The 13,539-nt window shown below is 42.8% G+C and overlaps 1 protein-coding gene across 6 annotated transcripts in view; it reads right to left on the bottom strand.

The window, feature by feature from the left end:
- LOC101175514 (phospholipase D1) overlaps positions 1 to 13,539 on the bottom strand; it is a 41,630-nt gene that overhangs the window by 16,020 nt on the left and 12,071 nt on the right. For 2 of the 6 annotated variants that reach the window (XM_011488631.3, XM_004080805.4), the window contains exons 2-10: positions 6,553 to 6,723; positions 6,315 to 6,478; positions 5,344 to 5,486; positions 5,158 to 5,266; positions 5,011 to 5,076; positions 3,299 to 3,357; positions 3,105 to 3,197; positions 2,367 to 2,519; positions 2,139 to 2,288 (exon numbers count right to left, since the gene is read on the bottom strand). In XM_011488631.3, coding sequence (XP_011486933.1) covers positions 2,139 to 2,288; positions 2,367 to 2,519; positions 3,105 to 3,197; positions 3,299 to 3,357; positions 5,011 to 5,076; positions 5,158 to 5,266; positions 5,344 to 5,486; positions 6,315 to 6,478; positions 6,553 to 6,691 — 1,076 coding nt within the window. In that variant the 5' untranslated portion in view covers positions 6,692 to 6,723. Of the gene's footprint in view, positions 1 to 2,138; positions 2,289 to 2,366; positions 2,520 to 3,104; positions 3,198 to 3,298; positions 3,358 to 5,010; positions 5,077 to 5,157; positions 5,267 to 5,343; positions 5,487 to 6,314; positions 6,479 to 6,552; positions 7,123 to 7,179; positions 8,718 to 11,758; positions 12,965 to 13,539 lie in introns of those variants that run through there. The other 4 variants (XM_023950168.1, XM_020712448.1, XM_020712449.2 and 1 more) reach the window with 4 other exon arrangements.

The following is a 13,539-nucleotide window of genomic DNA, read 5'->3' as shown; positions in this document are numbered from 1 at the left end:
CGAGCGTCTCTGAACTTTGATAGGGCTTTCTGCACCTCCATCTGCACAATCAAGCTCAGCATGAACCATTCATTCTGCTCTCCTGGCTATCGTCTTAAACTGCTGTTCTGTCTCTTGGTGGGTATTTACTAGTTTGATGCTTATTTGTTGTTTTCATTAAGTTTATTTTCTTCCTCTGCAACTTGGTTTTTCTGCAGGATGTCCATCGTAAACTCTGGTATTCTCCTCCACAGGCGTTCCTTTGTTTAACATCACACATTATCCAACTTCTCTGCTGAAAACGTGATTTTTAGGAGCTCAGGTTCAGGTTTTTTCTCAAGCTCTTCTACAGAATCATAACGCTGTACAGTCGGCCTGTCCCACAGACAGTATAGGGTTCCCCAGCAGGAGAACGCTTGATGAGCCGGGAGTCTCACTTTCCTCGCCTTTGTGTCAGGTTACTCCAGCGAGACACACTCATTAGTTGCTTTCGGAGCACCTTCAGTGACACGGAGCACCCTTTCCTCACACAGCCAGAGACATCAAACCCATCGATCTAACGGGATCACTCCGACCACTGTCTGAGGACTTCTGCATAAATGTCCCCATTGAAGGATCGATGTGCAGGTGCACACTCACCTGCCGGCACACTGCCAGCTGGAGCAGCTCCGGTCTAAAGTTCACTTCCTCCAGCATCTTTCAGAGGGAAATGTCTATTTATGACAGCTTTTATGCAACTAATTTAAAACATAAAACAAATATAAAATCCCCCCAAAGAGGCATGGTTCTTTGTGTCTGATGGGTGAATGCAGTGATTGATTTTTAGGCCAAATTAATGTTTTTATCAATATTTCTAAATCTATGTTTGCCCTCCCTCAATTCACAATGCTCACCCATCAACAGGAAGTGACCTATAGGTAAGTTCTGCTTCACTGGTGTGGTTTTGTGTTGGTCTAGTGAAATCTATCCATAGAGGATGACCAGTAACCCATCAAAAATGTGAATGTTGGGGATTTTTATTCATTATTCCTTTTTTAACAATAGACTGTGAGGCAAATGCTTTCTTATCCATTACTGGCGGCCGTCTATAGATTAAAAATACAGAAGGCCATGGATATAATTATGCAAAATAATTTGAGTTCTAGGGCAGCTTCTGCCAAAACTAGTATATCAGGTCGCTTAACTGCCAGGTAGGAACATTGATGGAAATTCCTTTAAAACATGAGCAGATATTCAGAAAACTACAAGTAGAACACATAAATAAGTGAATCCAAACAAAATAGAAATCCCTCGCTTAATGCAGAACCCATTTACACTTTTTCATTTTTCTAACTTTGTTCCATATGCTTGCAAAAATGGACTCATATTAATGCCTTAAAGATTAAAGCTTTGATTTGATTAAAACCTCATTTGATTTTTAGATTTTTTGTGATCTCTCTGATGTGATCTGCCTGGAACAGTCGTCTGCAGGGGAAACGCGACAAGTTTGAAAAACTCGTTTTTATAAATAAAAAATTTTAAAAAAAGCTTTTGCGCTTGGAGGAGTTGGTTTTTGAGGCGTATCGAAATGGTCATATTTTGCAAAACTGCAATGGAAACACTTTTTTCAAATTAACGAGACCAACAGCCGGATGGCGATGCGTTCTTGGTAGAAAGTGGCGGCCTTGGACGCTGCACAGCGGGCGCCAGAGAGGTCCCACAGCGTTACACAGCTCCTCAGAAATTGTCATGCAGAATTGTTGGATCCACAGCTCCTCTGTTAAACACCATTTCCCAAAATGGATTCATCCATAGCCCCTCCCACATGTAAGGAGCTCGCCGCTCCATGGCCTGAATTAGACGCTGACGTCTAATGAGCGCTAGTGCCGTGGCAGAAATGTAAATGTCTCTGCTGAAAATCAAAGTATTGTTCACATCTGTCACCATGTTTTGAAGGATTCAGCGCGGGAGTCGGTTTGTGTTTATTCACATACTTATGATTTAATGGAAACACTAATTGCAAAATTGTGTTTTTTTTGACATTTCTAGAATTTCAATAACATTTTGCGCACATGTGTCATGGAAGCAACATTTCCCCCCAAAAAAATGTCCAACTCCAATGATGCTCTCAGTGTGGTTGCTATGGTAACATGCTAGGGTAGGAGGTATTTTTACTTTACCATTTAGCCGGAATGTCATCCTCCACTCTGGCAAAAGAACCGTAGCGGTGGTCCTTGAGGAAGGCGGAGCCGTGGTCATGCGCAAATTTTTCTAGAGACTGACCCCACCAGCGGGCGTGTCTGTAGTTGCTGAACTTCAGCACCAATGACCTGCACAGATGGGTCCGGTTCAAGAAGACAAAGAACCTCCAGATGCTGTTTGTTGAAACCTTTGGTGGAAGCACAAACCTGGAAAGGCTGTCAACACGAATGCCGTGTTTTGTTTCTGTGCTTTTGGAGTCCACTTTGATGCTGAACTCCTTGTCAAACAGCATCACAAAGGAGATGGCACCAGAGTCTGGCTTCATGTACAGCAGGAACGAGTCCTTCACCACCAACCAGCTGCACACAGAAATCCAACACTGGGTTTGCGTACAGGTTACACAGCAACATTACAGTTCTTTCCAAGGCCAGCAGGACATGAAGTCATGAAGGTTGGAAGTAATGCTTCATCATGTAGTTTTGTTACCAATAAACAGTTTTACTATTACTATGATGGATGAGCAAAAGGTCCCCAGTTTACTGTACTTTTTATCCTGATACTTCAACAGAATAGTACCAGTAAGTAAAGTGAAATTAAATGTATGTATAACAAAAAATAATCTCAATTTCAAAGGAGTTTGTGGCTCTTTTATAACTCTATAATTTAGTTAATGACTGACTGTTTGATTAATTCAACATCATTTTCATTTATGGAATTCCAAAGGTTTGGAACCAGCGTAAGCTCAATATGCAAACAACCTTTGCTTAAAACAAGGCGGAAATGCAAATTATTCATCAAGTTTCCTGTTCATAGAGAGTCAGAACCACAAACAAGATTTCACAGAAGGACGAAGGGCTTCAACCCTCCAGAACCCCAGTGAAGTCTACAGTTTCTAGAACCCAAAGGAGCGGCTCCACACAACCTGTCCATCAGCGTTGACTGACCGTTTGGACCAGCGGTAGCACATTTTGCTGTGGCCACAGCAGTTTAGTCCGGGGATCCGATGGCCTCCTGACCGTTTCAACACTTTTCCTTCTCTGAAAAACAAACGTCATTGTTTCTGAATTCTGGATGGTTTAAGTCTTTGCCTTTCTAGAGACAACCACCTGACAGGTTTAACACACAGTGTGATTCTTACAAGCCTTTTGGTCCAAGGTCGTGAATGAAGGACAGCTGACTCACATCCATGAACTCCATCTGAGGGACAAAAAATATTTCACTTTAAAGCAAAACAAAAGCTTTAAACCAGCCGCCTCAGTTGAATCTGTCATGTGATCATGAGCAGCTTCTCAGTAAACTGAACTGAAACGTTTACATGTTCTACATAACGCATGCCTCTCAGTCATCCACACAGTGTCCCTGTCATCTTGTGCTCAAAAGTTTAAAATAACACAATCATAGAAAATAAAAATCATTAAAACAATTACATATCCTTTGAACTATCAAAGCTTGCAGGCGTGTTAAAGGTTTGAGTTAAAGGTTTGATAAATTGGTGTTTCTGATCAATATTCATCACTTAATCATTTAAGTGGGACTTTAGTGTGTGAATTGTTCTATCATTTCCACAGGTGACATGAAAATAGAAAAGATAACCCAAGAGAGAATTAATGAATCAAAATATAAAATAAAATAAAATCAATATTCAAACATTTTTGTGGAAGCTCTGCTTACAATACACTGTAAAAATGGAATCTAAAAGTAAAAAGCAGGATCCTTGTTTCAAACAATGTTCCGTCTTGCAAGAGAAACAATTTTATCGAGAATACATGTTTAAGTCAATCCATTTAAAAAAAAAAGAATTCTTGGTGAGACCATTTTTTTACCCCACTGGCAGAGTTTTTTCCTTATTTAAAGAAAATCCACCAACACGGTAAGAATGTTTGGTGCATTTCTAAGGGCCTGTTTGTGCAGACTAGATTTTTAATGTCTTTCTTTACAAAATGTCTGAAATGGAGTCAAAAGGTTGGCGGTTTAGTCTGAAGGTCAAAAGCAGGGCTGCCTGATTCTGGTTTTTGGGTCTAATCCATGTTTTTTCAGGTATTCTGGCCCTTCAATCATGTCTGATCCAGAATCTGGACTCACTGGATCCAAATAAATCAGGAAAGAGTATTGGAGAAAGTGCAAGGCAGTGGTTCTTAAAGACCAGGATGTTGCAGTCTTGATTTAAAGACTCACCTCAAAGACCTCATTAACAGAGATCAAACGTAAAGAAAATATGTAGAAAGTTTTCAGACACGAGTATTCCGTATGTGTGATATAACAGGACATAAAACAGACTAAGCATTTGATGCAGGGCTGGCTAAATCTGGTCCAGTTCTCCCTGGACTGCTTGATGCGGACTACCCAAACCAGGTGTGCTCAGTCAATCCGGATGTGGAATTACTTGAGTCAGCTAATCAGCAGAAAGATGGCCGTGCAGAACAGGAAGACAAGCAGGGTTGAGGCTCCTCAGGAGCTCCGAAGTAAGTTTAGAAATCTGAACAAAAGAGAAGCTGCTCCTGAGAACCAATGCTGGCATCTATAGTAGACGTTCAGTTTTCGGGGAGCACCATTTGAAAATTGGAAAATGCTTTTGAACTTTTGAATGAGACCTCATGGGTTTGGGTGAATGAGAAATGCGGACTTTCTGAGAACAAACAAACGGTTTCTCCTCCGATCCTGTGAGGACATGCCCTTTTTTTGTTTATCAGTAGAAGTGTGTACATGCGGTATGGCAGCATTTATCAGATCAGTTACATTTTCACGACATGTTTATTTACTTCTTACATCTTTCCACTGTTCTTCTTCTGCAAATATTCGCCCTAGAAAATGAATCATAGAAAATATTCTGGCTTTAGAACACATTCTTACCGTAGCATGGTAGTTCCTGTACTTCTGCATCTTCAGCAGTTTGTTCAAGTAATCTTCAAGTTGTTTCTGAAAAACACAGAGATATTAAAATACACCATGCATTACCAAGGTCACAAGACCCAATCAAATCCATAATAGAAGAAATACCTTACGGCTGGAAACAGTGTCTCCTCTACCCTCCTCTTCTCCTCCCTTGGGGAGGCTAGGTATCTGTGTCGCCTCGCTCTTTGGCACCGTGGTCCTCCTCACAGTGTGACTGCAGACGAAGAAGACATTCAGAGGAAGGTGTGGGTAGAGGTCAGAGGACTGACTGATGTGAAAGTAAGGGGTTACCTGTGCGGATGCAGCTTCAGCTTGACGAAGGTCTTGTACGTCCTCAGCTCTCTGTGGAGCTCCATGAAGTGCTTCTCCTTCTTCTTCACTTTCCATGTAAACTCTCCATGTTTCAGCTCGATGGTGTAGAGAGCTGGAAGAGTCTGCAGGCGGGAAAGGCTGCAATCAGCACACTGACTTTTAGAGACACATCTCAGTCAAAGCCCATGAATGAGACTTGTTAAAGATTGTCCTGGCTTTTGAGTGACATGGCAGTCCCATTCACCCATGCACACACACATGCACGCACTGGTGGCGGCTCCCAACCAGAGGCAAGGTGGGGTTCAGTGTCTAGCCCAAGGACACTTCGACACATGGGCGTGCAAGGCGGGAATCGAACCTGCAATATTATGCTCATGGGTCGACCGCCGTACTGCTATGCCACGGCCGCCCCTCAATATTGTAGCAGTGACCTACACCTAGAAACAACCACAAGCTTCCTGGTCTGAGCTTTCAGAGATGGGAAGGGGGAGCAGGGTTGCTCTGCACCAACAGTCCCACCCACAACTCAGAGGTGAAGTTCTAATGAACTCCTGTCGCTCTGCAGAAACTATGTCCTAGAAAACCACACAGGTTTTTGGCTAAAAACAGCATAATCATAATTACTGAATATTCTGGAGTACAAATGTGTTTTTTTATGGTCAGAAGCAACTTATTTGTGATTTTTTACAGCCATAAAAAGGCTCATACATTTGCTACTTTCCAGCAACAACTGCTAGACGGCACTGAAAGTGTAAGTATCAGAGTTTGCTACTGGTAGCAATGCAAAAGAAGAAGCAGTGAGAAGGGTAGAGATAGCTGTAAAAGAAGGGAAATGGTAGATCCCAAAGACCAGTGATTGGCTGGTTACAACATTAAGCTGGTGTCACATGGATGCCCTCCCTGCTAGTGTCCTACACTAACCCCCAGAGACATTAGAGAACGATGTGCACCTTGTTGACACTCCTCTGTGCGGTCATGTTGAAACGGTCCTGAACCGCGTTGTGCTTCTCTACATCCGTGACCCTGGCCGTAATCGGACAGGACAGGAAAACCTTACCCCCGGATTCCTTGAAGCTCACAGTGTTGTATATTGCAGCAAAAGACAATTGTCCTGCTGGAGGAGGGGCACAGTTACAACAACCAATGGGAAGGACAATGGGTTTGTGTGTTTGCAGAGTTGCAAGTTACCAGGAACGCTGGCATCCGCCAGGTCGTAATCACCATCACCCAGGGCGAGCTCCCGGGTGTCCAGGTTCTCCATGATGCCCGTCATGTCACTAGCTACCAGCTGCAGGGTGCTGGATGTCTGCTCGGGCTGCTGCAACATGGCTAGCACTCAGTATGGAGCCAAAGGCTCACCTGGAGAGACAGGTAAAAAAAGGGAAAGAGATATGTAGAGACAAAGACTGAAAGCTCAGGACATACAGAACATACACAGATCTCAACTATTATTTTACTTAATCCTAGAGCTCAAGAACAGTCGTTCTATGCGTTTTTTCAACTACCCCCGTCCTACCAACCGCTGATTAGCTGGATCCGGTGATTGCAGGATCTGACGGACTAAACACATTTAATTCCGTTTTTAGCAGCAAGTAGAGCAGGGAAATCTGGAAAACTAGCAGGGAAGTGGAACTTTGAGGAGAAAGTCAGGACGTCCTGTCCACCGGTTTCCTTACAGCTGCTTTCACACCAGCTTTCACAAGTAACTTCACCTTAAGCCAATGGGAAACTGGAACCAGGCTTTTTGCTCTTTTAACCAGATTGATTCATAGTCAATATTGGTTCATTTTAAATGATTCGATCTGATTCACTGACCTAAAATGGATGGTGCCGTGGACAATTTTTATCCTCCTTACTCATCATCCACGGTGTTTACGTCATTGACTTCCTTTGGTTCCTCTCTTCCCTAAGGATAGTCTGCTAAGCATTTACATTAAAACAAAACACACTGAGTATGTTTGCAAACAGAGACCGATGTTCAGAAGAGGTCTAAGTGTTCTGTTTGTGAGCTTTCACACTCGCCTAATCAAGAGGACCATCAGAGGAAACCAGTTCTGGTCTAGATCCAAACAGTGTGAATGCATCCTAAGCTTTTGTGGCATATTCAATACGTTCCATCATCAAGAAGTCTCTGGAACTGCAGCATGAGCGTGAATCAACATGAATTCCCTCCATCTGTTTTACCAGCAGCAGTCCCAGACTCCCTCTGAAAATCAGAATCAGAAATACTTTATTGATCCCACACGTGGGAAATGTGTGCGTTCCCGTGGCAGCATTGTAATCATAAAAAAAATTAGTATAATTTAAAAACAAAATAAATGTAAAAAAAATACGGTGTTATAATGATTCCACCTTCACCGATACTGTTGACCATCTTTGAGTATCAGTTCTTTTATCAGATCGTTTTTAAACAAGCAAAGTCACAGTAAAAAGGGAGGAAATTAGACACAGAGAGGCGATCAGCATGACACCAACTCCACTTAATCCATAGAATGTTTCATGCTCATTTGCCTCATCATTGCTGTCTGTTCCCCCACAGTCTGCTTTTTCACTGCTTTCATGTTTCTGGGTCAGTTTACGTTAAAATCCCTGGAGTCAATCCTCATGCACATATGAGCGCTCACACAGACAGCACACGCACCCCGCGTTTGACCTGTTTTTAATTCTCATTCCCTCTGCATGCCTTTCTATTAAGGAATGCAGCTGAATCCCTGCTTCTCCTCTGCTAATCCTCCATGTCTGGATTAGTGTCGCATCTGACGTGATCTGAGGTGGCGAGGGCGTGAGGGGGGCGAAAGATCGATGGAGACAGGCTCTCCAGGGAAACCTGTTCAAAGGGAAGCAGAGCAGTGGATGAAGAGAGGCAGAGGAGTTTAGAGTAGAAACAGATTATGGAATACCTTAGCGTAAGGCAAGGGGGGGTAATGCCCCCCTAAATGACGTTACTGCCCCACTAGATCCACAAATAACTAAATTATTAAAAATGACTAAGAACCACAACAAAACAAAAGAAATGTGCTGGTCCCAAGCTCGGTAAATTCAGGGGTTAGCATCAGTAAGACCATTCAACACCTCAAACTCTCAGCTCAATGTTCTGCCTACATGGTGTGGCTGGCTAAATTCAGGCCGGCTTTGGCATCAAAACAACTGTTCAGTCTGAACTGATTTCTAACCATTTATTGCCTTTTAAGCAAGCTGTTCACTCTCAGTTCCCCTTTATGGACGGTATTGTGGTATGAATTTATGGAACGGACTGGATAAAGGTTTAAAATAAGTTACTAATGGAACTGTATGAGGCAAAAAATGATCAATAAAAACAAAAATGTCACTTCTGCATAGGTGCTATGCAGAATGTAATGTTTTAACCAAAACTGTCAACAGAAATAGTGTGGTAAAAAAAAAGGGGGGGGGGGGGTCATACAAGATTTCTCTTCAACCCACTTTCTGTCTTGTTTTATCTTTCCATTTTAAACTTTGCGTTTGAAATCAAGAAAAGAAAATTGGAAAAATAAATTAGAAAATTAAACCCGTTTTGTCCCTTTCGGGGTCACGGGGCTGCTGGAGCCTATCCCAGCTTATCCCACTGAACATCCTGGACAGGTCGCCAGTCTGTCGCAGTGAAGACAATTCACTAAAGTCATAAAACTACATGCAAGAACGGCAGTTTAAAAAGAAACCCCACCTTCACTGTCAGCTGATGTGTGTGTGAGTGAGGATGCAGAGCAACAGAGGCAGATGCTTTTGTGGTCTCTAAAAAACGTGGTTTTATTCAGGACTTGAAGAAAGGGTCACAGTCATATTTTTTAAGTCTTTATGAGTACAGGGGAATGACACATTCTCGTACATCACAAAGGAAAAAAATAAACTCTACTGTTAGGCATCATATGAGTCATAAATGTCAAATCTGAAGAAAGGGAGCTAAAGAAAACTCACTCAGAAGATTTCTAAAACTCCTTTTGATTTCAGAGAAACCTTAAAAAGACAGAAACTGGCTGAGATCTCACAGCTCTGTTCTACCTGCAGGTAAAACAACAAAAACCAGAAATGCAAAGGTGTGGAATAGTTTCCTCGCACCGTTTTACTGCTTCAGTTCTGCAAAGGATATTTCCACACACAGAGAGTCTGGGAAGAACAACACTTGGCTTGGGCTTTTTTTAGAATTTGTGAGGTTTTTGGTATTTTTATTTTGCCGTGCAGCCGTGTGTGCAGAGCCCTGCTGCTGCTCTGTCATCACCCCGGCCTGTTTGAGTTCCTGGTGGCCGGCCTGGAAAAGGCTGCCACTCTCTCATAGCTGCTTCATGCAGGATGATCCATCATGTCGCCATGCAAATGTCCCATCGGGTTCATGAACTCATGCAGGAGCTCAGTGGAATCCAGATCTGTTAAAGTGTTCCTGATTAACACCTAATGAGTTTACTTCCACATCTTCACTTTCAAATTGTGCATCTGCTTTGGCAAAACAAACAAAAACGTTTTTTCCAAAGTCGAACAATTATGGGAGCAATAAATGAGCTGAATAAAAGATGAAAATGAAGCCGTGACAGAACATGAACCCACAGCAAAGGGATGAGCTGCCTTCTTTTAGCAGCTAAAGACAAATGCACCAATGAAACATTAAGCATTAAAAATGTCGTTTTTTTCCCAGGGAAAAAAATCTGAAAGATTATCAAAGGGGTAAAAACGGCACGGTTCAGCTTTAAACAAACGACATGCAAACGCTGAGCCCCTCTTAAACAGAATGAATGCGTGTCTGCAGACACGAGGAGGAAACAGTCATTTATAAACAGAGGCAAGCACAGGTGAAGAACAGGTGAACAGCAATGAAGCCACGAGGCCTGACAAAAGTCAGCTTTTCTGTAAAGTCACCTACAGGTTTTTTAGCTTCACTGCTGACATCTTTGCAGGAAGCAGCATCATTACAGTTTACATTAAAATCCCTCCCAAACAAAGGCTCATTTCATCCACATAGATGAAAAGGTAAAAAGGAATGGCCGCAAGAACAAAATGCCGTTTGGATGTTTCAGTGTCAATTTTCCCAACTTTTAATCTCCTTAACTGTCCTGGTTGTTTCTTTGTCACACTGTCTCACTTCACTATAAACAAAATGCAACAATAAAGGAGAAAAACAGGCACTTTAATTCTGATTAAGAGAGAAAAATGAGACAAGACTGTCTGTCACATTCATTGATGTCTAAAGCACATATAGATAGAATTCAACAAATCTTTGAGTTTGTGAGTCCAGAATGAACTGAGAGCAACACTCCATCCTTTCAACTTCCCTCTTAATCTTTCAAATCTTTGCGTCATTTTTACTGTTAATCTGTCAACTTTCTGGTAGTAATAAAGGTTTATCGCAACGCAAGGTTAAATAGAACCTGACAGGGTTTACAGTAAACGTCACAAAGGTAACGAAAGAGGAAGGTACGGTTAATTTTGGGTGTTTTATGGTGAAAGAATGCAGCTTGAAGCCAACAGGGAGCCAACACTTCTATTGTTATTCAGGAAAAAACATGAAAAATCTAGATAAAGACCCTCTTCAAAAGGAAACACCACTGATGACCTTTATTCCTGCATTTTTCATAACGTTGTGCAAACCATCAGCACTCTTACTTTCCTCCCTCTTGAATGAAGACATACTCGGCCATTTTAAGCTTAATTTTCTATATATATGTCCTTGATCGTCAGAAAAACATGTTAGGAACACCAAAGACATGTTTTTCATCAGAGACTAAGAGAAACCAGCTCTGAATTGAAACAAAGCTCTGTGATATAGAAAAGTTAGAGCAGCTCAAACTCTAGATTCTTCCCATTTTAGAGCATTTAGCTGGCAGCCATCTGACTGAAGCAGAGAAAACCAGGCTTTGGTTCTCCTCCAAAGTCCCACAGATGTGTTGCGCTCGACCAAATGAGACCTCCACTCCCTCCTCCTGCCTCTTCAGGACAGGGAGGTGTCAGCCTCTGAGGAGGCATGGAGACCCGGACAGACTAGAGCTGCAGAAATCACAGCCTGCAGTCAGCCGGAGCTTTCACCTGCAGGCGTGGTGGACGCCTGAATAAGGCAAACACAGCCAGACAGACAAACGGCTCTGCTCTGACAGATGAGGTCCAATATCTTATAGCAGCAGCATCTAAATGAGAAATCCGAGCAGATTATATCACAACTTCGTCATCTGAAGTTACAGGTCAAACTGCATCTGATCCCAGATCGGAATACCCCCCCGCTAAGGATCAAATATGACTTTTATGAGATTAGGAAAGAGTTTGGGGGTTGAAAGGAAAAGTAAATGCACTGGATTGTTTCTTGAACTTGAAGCAGCTGGACTGACGTGCAGCAGACCAGAAGATCCAACAGCAGGAGGTGACGAACACAGAAAGGCTCCCCTTTTCCACTGACCTGGGTCTGGGGGGGCATCTTCCTCCTCATCAGCCGCTCAAAAGACAAAAACAAAAGACACGCTGCTCCAGCGCAGCCTCACAGGACGGCTGCAGCAGCCCGGCAGACGTCTGCGAGGCTGAGCTGAGAGCGGGGAGAGGAAAGGGGGGGCCGCACAGGAGCAGCGCTCAAGCCAATGAGAGGAGAGGAGAGGGAGGGAGGGACGTCCTGTTAAAGAGGCAGCAGGTTCAGGTGTTTCACGAGTGACACCACTCGCCCACAGAAAACTGCTAAAGAGGTCTTGCAGCACAGTCTTTGGGTCAGTTTGACAACATGCGATCCGCTCAGATCTGCAGGGTTCTGTGACAGACCCAGATCCTGATCCTGATCCTGATCAGACTCCAGAGAGAGCTGATCCTGCCTCAGGCAGTTCCTGTCATTGTGGCTCGCTCCAACCTCCGGTGCTCATTCAACAACCTCAAAAAAGCTCAAGAAAAGTGCCGCTGTGGAAAGGACGTTCCTTAAACACGTCTCACTGTCTGTCTTCCACATTTGACTTTATGTTGAACTGGAAGATTTGAACCCATTATTCTCGTTCTTCTGGCCCCCATGGGGAAGTCACGCCTTTCTACTGTGAACTGTGAACACACCCGACTGGACGTGACCAGAAGCTCCTGCATCAAGGCCTGAAAACACCTTTCAACTGCCACCGAGTTTCCACAACAAACACTGGACTCCTGAATGTAGACAGACACTTTACAGAAACTGGGCTTCAAAATAAATCAAAACACAAAAACGAAATAAAGCTGTTCTCTTAAATGAATGATGTTTTGGTGTTCCTAACATGTTCTTGTAGCATTTTCTCATAATGAAGGACATATACAAAGTAGCATTACTGAGTATTTCTCTATTCAAATCATATAGTGAATCAGGAGCAGATAAAAAAAATGCAGTTTGAACAAACTCTCAGTTGGGAAATAGAAAAGGAAATGGGTAAGCCAAAGTCTCCCCGATCTGCTCCATTCTGATTCATCCACTGTCAGACAAATAGATCTGGAATCTGGATCTAAACTGTACAGCTGGATGGCTCTGATATTGCTGGTCGATTTAGTTGCAGCGTTTATAGGTTGGGATGTGGGGGGCTGTAAGCCAGAGGGAGAGTATGTAAACAAAGTATGATGGGATATCAGCGGAGACTTACTTCCACACCAACAGCCCACAAGTCAGAGGTGAATTTCTAATGAACTCCCGATGCTCTGCAGAATCTATGGCCAAGAAAAAGACACAAATTTGTTTGATTTGGGCTAAAAAAGGTAAATTCTTAATTAAAAGACCACTGGGAAGGCTTTGAAAATAGATCAGAAGCTGATCAGAGTGGGACTTAAGGTCTTTAAAGTTCAAGTTGAGGGAAACACAAAATTGGCTCGTAGATAGAAAATCAAAAACTGTTGTTGAATTTTACATCAAAACACAGCCTTGTGATTTAAAGTAGACTTTGCTGTAAAATAACCAGAACCAGAACCTTTTCACTGTGAGGTGAAAGTGCCAACCACTACACCAAAGCATGAACTTTTGCATTTGCAGAGAGGTCAGACATGAAGTGTGAGGATTAGGTTGATCTGCACATCTATGGGGTTTGTTACATGAGTGAACCTGAAGCTGACTTAAGGATGTCAAACACGGCTGTTTGGAGGATAAATAAGAAAAGAATCTGCAACATGCAGAAGCTATTTTAGAAGGCGGACACCACCTTAGATAAATATCTCAATCTGCCAAAACGTGAACGAAATCTCTCACAGACA

Source organism: Oryzias latipes, chromosome 20 (assembly GCF_002234675.1).
Source record: "Oryzias latipes chromosome 20, ASM223467v1".
NCBI classification, from domain to species: Eukaryota; Metazoa; Chordata; class Actinopteri; order Beloniformes; family Adrianichthyidae; genus Oryzias; species Oryzias latipes.
Note: the sequence above shows the minus strand (reverse complement) of the source record. Positions and strands in the feature narration are given on the sequence as shown.